Source organism: Pan paniscus, chromosome Y (assembly GCF_029289425.2).
Source record: "Pan paniscus chromosome Y, NHGRI_mPanPan1-v2.0_pri, whole genome shotgun sequence".
NCBI classification, from domain to species: Eukaryota; Metazoa; Chordata; class Mammalia; order Primates; family Hominidae; genus Pan; species Pan paniscus.
Window position 1 is genome coordinate 39,435,999 of NC_073273.2, and position 6,252 is coordinate 39,442,250.

At 42.5% G+C, this 6,252-nt stretch overlaps 1 protein-coding gene across 2 annotated transcripts; it reads left to right on the forward strand.

Annotated features, from left to right (window-relative positions):
- The first annotated feature begins 819 nt into the window (after nucleotides 1-819).
- TMSB4Y (thymosin beta 4 Y-linked) lies at nucleotides 820-3,224 on the forward strand. Of its 2 annotated transcripts, XM_055107014.1 has the most exons (3): nucleotides 820-866; nucleotides 1,944-2,045; nucleotides 2,797-3,224. In XM_055107014.1, exons 2-3 carry the CDS (start codon nucleotides 1,946-1,948, stop codon nucleotides 2,829-2,831), a joined length of 135 nt encoding a protein of 44 aa, XP_054962989.1. In that variant the 5' UTR covers nucleotides 820-866; nucleotides 1,944-1,945; the 3' UTR covers nucleotides 2,832-3,224. The 2 variants fall into 2 exon arrangements, with proteins under 2 accessions (XP_054962989.1, XP_054962988.1); XM_055107013.1 differs by lacking the exon at nucleotides 820-866 and having other exon boundaries at nucleotides 882-2,045.
- The last annotated feature ends 3,028 nt before the right edge of the window (nucleotides 3,225-6,252 follow it).

Sequence of the window (6,252 nt, forward strand, 5' to 3'; positions counted from 1 at the left end):
TTGGAATTCAACACAGTCCTCCTTAGCAATCACTCTGATAATTTATGAATATAAAAAACAAGAAGGAAAAGAATTTCCTCATTGTCAGGCAGTAAGTCAATGGCAGAGCTTCAAATTGACTTATTTTGCTAAGAGGGAGCTATAAACTCCAGACAAATTACTCTACACCCAGAGTGTAGAGTACAATATTACCCTACACTCAATATTACTGTTGAGTGCCTACAAAAATTATGCTAATGAAACAATATGGATGTCACAAGGCTGAAAGTTTCTCTTTTAAAATCACTGAGGGTTGCTTTACCTTCTGCCAAAGGCAAGAGGAACGCCAGTGAGGAAGAGGTCCGGGGTGGGGCGCATAGGCCTCCACTGGTCTGAAAGCTGAGTCACAGGAATGATATCCCTGTAGCTGACCAGGCACTCCAGGGAGGGACACTGCGCCTTTCCGTGCGTATGTCCTCAGTAGGTAAAGCCAGTTTCTCAGTAAAACAATGCCTGTTACCCTAGGTATTACTCCGACCCTTAAATAATATGCACCAGTCCGCAAGAGCAATTTTTACGCTCCTGTTGTAAAAGGGGAAGATGCGTTTTGAAGGAAGTGTTGGACGGTGCTTTGCTCATTTTATCTTTCGCCATCGTTGTGGTTAGGGGGCAATGGTGCGCCTAGGGTGGCGTTGGGGCTCGCCAACCGCCCGGCAGCTTTCAGACGCCCTTCCGAGACGTGGAGTGAAAGACTTAAGCGGGCCTGTGGGTGACATCAACTCATTTACATAGGAGGGCTATAAAGTAGCGCCTGCCCATCCCGTCCTGGCAACTCCGCGGTGGGCACTGCGTAGACTAGATTTCGCTCCCTTACGCGCCTGGCTTAGGTGAGCCCCAGGGCCCCTGCCTCCTTACTCCTTCTACCCTCCACTTCATGCCGCGCTTGCCCCTTCATTATCCGCGTCCCTGTGAAGACATCCCCTAAAGCCGTGCCAAGTGATTATCCCCGGGAAGGCTGCCTTGGGGAGGTGGGGATGCGAAACACCCTAGATGCTAGGTAATGCGGTGGGGAAATCGATGATTTAAGAACAAAGCAAAAAAAACCGGCGTTTATCTACTGCCGCTCGGAGGGTTCGTGTTAAAATTTCTTAGTGTTTGCTCTCAAAGGTATTGTGCGTTGTCTTGGAGGCTGAGATGTGGGAACAGACAGATCTTTTGTTCTGAGGCTCACTCATCTCCCGAGCCCCGAGCCGTCTCCCAGCCTCAGACGGCTGTGCGGGCTGCATCTGTGCAGCCTGGCAGCGGCGGCGCTGCGCTGTGACATTTTCACAGCCCTTCTTGCAGAGGCATGTGTGCTAGGGATGCCGAAATGCCGAGAGCGCCGGCAGGACTAGCTTCCGGGCCGCGCTTTCTGTGCTGGGCTGCAGTGTGGCGCGGGCGAGGAAGCTGGTAGGGCGGTTGTCGCAAGCTCCAGCTGCAGCCTCCGGCTACGTGAGAAGACTAGAAAGCGGGCGTAGGACCAGGCCTGCGTTGTTTGCAGAGACGCCGTGGCTACAAAATGGAAGTGCTTTTGCGACCTGGGCTCCATTTTAGGAATTCTTGCCCTATTTTAACCACTTGAACGCGGAAGTGGCTTTCCTATTCTCTTGCAAGCCAGCCTTTAATTTTAAACGCTGTAATTAACAGTTCACAGGGGTCAATTTCCTTTATTCCGGAACATTCCACTTTGAGAGGGATCTGTCCTCTTTGGTCCCCTGCGTTTTGAAATATTTGAGGAAAGGTGTCGCCTCTTTTTCTGTGGAAAGAGGAAGCTCCTGAGCGCGGAACAGCAGCGGACGGAGGGCGAGAAGGGCTTTCTCAGCTTGCGGGTCGGAGGGGAGAAGCACAGTTCCCAGTCCAGAGACCCGGACAGGTGGCTGCTTCTCACGCTCACTTTGGATTGCTCCCTACGGCTTCCTCCGCAGCCATGTCTGACAAACCTGGTATGGCTGAGATCGAGAAATTCGATAAGTCGAAACTGAAGAAGACAGAAACGCAAGACAAGAATCCATTGTCTTCCAAAGAAAGTAAGCTCCGATCCTCCCCCATCTTTAGAAAGGCTGGAATGGGAGCGGGCAGTGGGAGGGCGGGAGACTGGGAGCTGCCACGGGAAGAATTCGGGAGGCGGGGGAGGGCGCTCAAGGAGCAGATAGTTGGCGAATGTGGCTTGCAAAGGTTAATTAAAAATCAGATAACTTTTAGTGCAGTAATCCCAACACTTCGGAAGACCAAGGCGGGGATCACCTGAGGTCAGGAGTTCGAAACCAGCCTGAGGAAACCTCGTCTCTACAAAAAATACAAAATTAACTTGGTTTGCTGGAGGGCGCCTGTAATCCCAGTTACTTGGGAGGCTGAGGCAGAAGCATTGCTTGAACCTGGGAGGGGAAGTTGCAGTGAGCCCAGATCCTGCCACTGCACTCTAGTATGGGTGACAGAGGGAGACTTCATCTCAACCAAAACAAAAACAAACAAAACAATAGGGAGATCCTTAAGGGGGAAGGTTGCATGAACACAGGGTTCATTAATTTAATAATGCAATATTTAGTGCGCTATAATAATATACAAACACATTTATCACTGAAAATGTACCGCTATTTAATATACTCAATATACATTTTTTATTTGATTATGACATGCCTAGCTAGGTACACTTGCAGAACGTTTAGGATATGAAAAGATGTTGCAAATGAAAGCCCCTTAATTCCATATTAGGCTGTACTGAAACCCCTTAATCATCCCACTCCATCTTTTTCCTTTTCTGTTTTTTTCTGGTCGCAGCGATCGAACAGGAGAAGCAAGCAGGCGAATCTTAAACAGGCGTGTGCCGCCAATATCTACTGTACATTCTACAAGCATTGCTTTCTTATTTTACTTCTTTTACTTGTTTAACTTGGTTAGATGCAAACACGTTGTATGAGTTTGAAAGGACTGTGCTGCCCTTTTGACATCAAAGACCTGCTGACAATGGAGGCCACGCCTGCTTCTCCCATCGCCTGTCTGGCTGGCAGGGAAGGAAAATAGCTTGAAAGTTGGTGAAAGACTTAGCGGAGTGGGAGGGCAGTGAAATCTAGAGTAAAACCAAGTTGGGCCAAGTGTCCTGCAGAATCCAAAATGAAGTTTAATCAGAGTGCCATTTTTGTTGTTGTTTGAAAGATTTTAATTTTTGGAATGCACAGTTTTTATTTAAAAAAGACATTTTTAAACCACTGCTTGTGAGATTGCTTGTTGATTGGAAAGAGTGTTTTATTCACCATTTAAACTTTTGCAAAGTGGCGTGCCCCTTGGCCTCACAGGCAAAGAATAACTTAAAAGCTGGCGATTTGAATAAATTATGTTACAGTATGAAATATGTTTTACCTAGATATGTAAAATACCTTCTTTATTCTAGCTAATTGGGAGATGATTTTTTTTGGCTAATTGAGATTACCTTTAGATTATGTTTTCAAAACTGGCTTATACTGTAATCTAAAACTAATAAGCACTAATTTAGAGTTCAGCTATATTGTTGCATGTAGTGAGAAGGGACTTAATTACAAACTTAAGACGTAAGTGTGCAATAAAGTAAGCTAAGAAGAAAATATGCTTCTAAGACCTGTATTTACTTGGTTTATATTTTCCTTAGCTTCTTATGTAACGTTTTATCTGTGGTCACATTGACATGCTTGGGCTATCCCTACTCCTGGCTTCTGAGACCGGTGGGCAGGGTTCATGCATGCACTGTGCGCGTGCACTCTTCATTGTGCGCATGCACTGTGTACTCTTCCTTCTATTTCCCAAAGTGCCTCACATAGTAATGGACATACATGATGGCTTTAATATACACTTTGCCCCCGTAGTTGTTGGAGAGTTATTAAACATGCTTCTTTTGAGGTCCCTTTGAACTCATGCATATCATGTGAAATAGTACAATATTAAATATATTTTTAAAATGTATTTACACAGTAATTTGCCACTGTTTTTGATTGTGCTGATTTGAATCAATACGTATAGTCAATTATATATTATTATATATTATTAATCCAGAGCATTAGATCATTAGTTCATTCTGCCAGTATTTATTGAGTGCCTCCAACATGACAGGTATCTTTTTTTTGAGACGGAGTTTTGCTCTGTCGCTTGGGCTAGAGTCTAGTGATGCGATCTCGGCTCACTGCAACCTCCGCCTCCCGGTTCAAGCAATTCTCCTGCCTCAGCCTCCTAAGTAACTGGGATTACAGGCCGCACCACCATGCTGGGCTAATTTTTGTATTTTTAGTAGAGAGAGGGTTTCACTACCTTGGCTAGACTGGTCTTGAACTCCTGACCTCAGGTGATCCACCTGCCTTGGCCACCCAAAGTGCTGGGATTACAGGCCTGAGCCACTTTGCCTGGCCCATGCCAGCTATTTTTATATGCCATAAGAAATACAGCCTTAACTAAAAAGATAGTATCTTACATTGTGTTTCCTTCATCAGCTAGAAGATGTCCTTTTCCTCTAAATCTGATTATGAACGTTTTTATATTTATTTTAGTTATTTATTTTTGTGAGATGGAGTCTTGCTCTGTCACCCAGGCTAGAGTGCAGTGGTGCGATCTTGGCTCATTCCAAGCTCCGTCTACCTGTTCAAACTATTCTCTTGCTTCAGCCTCCTGCATAGCTGGGACTACAGGTGCTCAACCACGAAGCGCAGCTAATTTTTGTATTTTTAGTAGAGATGGTATTTCTCCATGTTGGCCAGGCTGGTCTCGAACTCTTGACCTCAGGTGATCCACCCGCTTTGGCCTCCCAAAGTGCTGGGATTACAGGCTTGAGTCACTGCACCCAGCTGAATGTTTTTATAAAGGTATCTAAAATTATTATATCCAGATTCTCCAAAGCTCAATGGTCAATGAATTCTGGTGGAAACCAACTGATGACTTGCATTGCAGTAAAATATTTTATGAGCATACACAAATTGGACATTATAACTGTTGTCTGATATCTTCCAAGAATTCTGAGGAATGCTCCAGATCTAGAAGTGAGTGGAATGGATGGATGCCATTTTAAAATCTTTTACTAAGACTTTGTTATGTAGATGTTGTATTTTTTGAAGAACACTTTCCTGGTAAATTCTTGCCATTCTTGTGTTAGTCTTGTTGGATTGTTGTGGGCAAAAACAGTAACTCACATGTTAAAGTCCTTCAAAGAACTTAGAAAAATAATAAAACCACGTGGATAATTTGGTCACTTTTTTGTAGGATTTTACAATTTTGAACCTTGGCTAGAGGAGCAAGTTATGGTTGTGATCCACTGAAGGCATTAGAGCTATTCCTGTCACATTATTATCAAACAGGAAATTATGTCTTTCTTCATTACCATATTGAGCTTTTAAGTTGCTGATATCCTTTAGCTACATGAACACCTCATGATAATGTCCCAATTTAGAAATAAAAATATTTCATGAAAATATAATATTTATAATAGTTAATAGTAATATAATATACAGTATGTAATATATATTATAGTTCTTATGTTTACATATATAATATTAAGATATTAGTATATCATGTAATTCATTATTAATTAATATTATACTTAATTATTCCAATATACTATGCATATAGCGCTATCTGGTGATTTTAACCTAAAATAATGACTTCGTTAGAGGATGGAAAAAGTCACTATTTACTCAAGAAACATTAAGCACATACTGTGTGCCTTGCTGTTTTCCAGTTGCCATGAATAGAAAGATGAACAAGACTTGAGCCTAGTCTTGGTCTAGTCAGAAAGACAGACCTGTGTATGTGAATAACTAACTATGCACAGCATGAATCATGTATCTGCTCATTACCCAACAACTATACATTGAGTTTCTGTTTTGTAAGATGTTGGGCCGGGAGATAAATGAGAACTATACTGTGAAGAGTATGTCCCTGGCTAAGAAATTTGAAAGTTATTCTTAGGTAATTGGAAGATAACAAAAGTAAAATCCTTTCATCCACATGAGGCAGCTGGTATACTATTTCTGTTTAAAAATGAGGTTACAAGAAAGGAGGGCAAGGAAGAAACTATCCATATTTGTCATTAAACAAGCAGATTAGTACCCTCTGTTATAATAACAATATGAGGTGGTAATACATCCTTTATTAGTATTTCTTAGTTCACATTTCAATAAGACAGGCTGTAACACATACACAGTATACTTTTCATGGCCATTGCTATCAGTTTTAATAGAGATGTGGAAATAACACCTATAAACACCTCAGAAATAACAT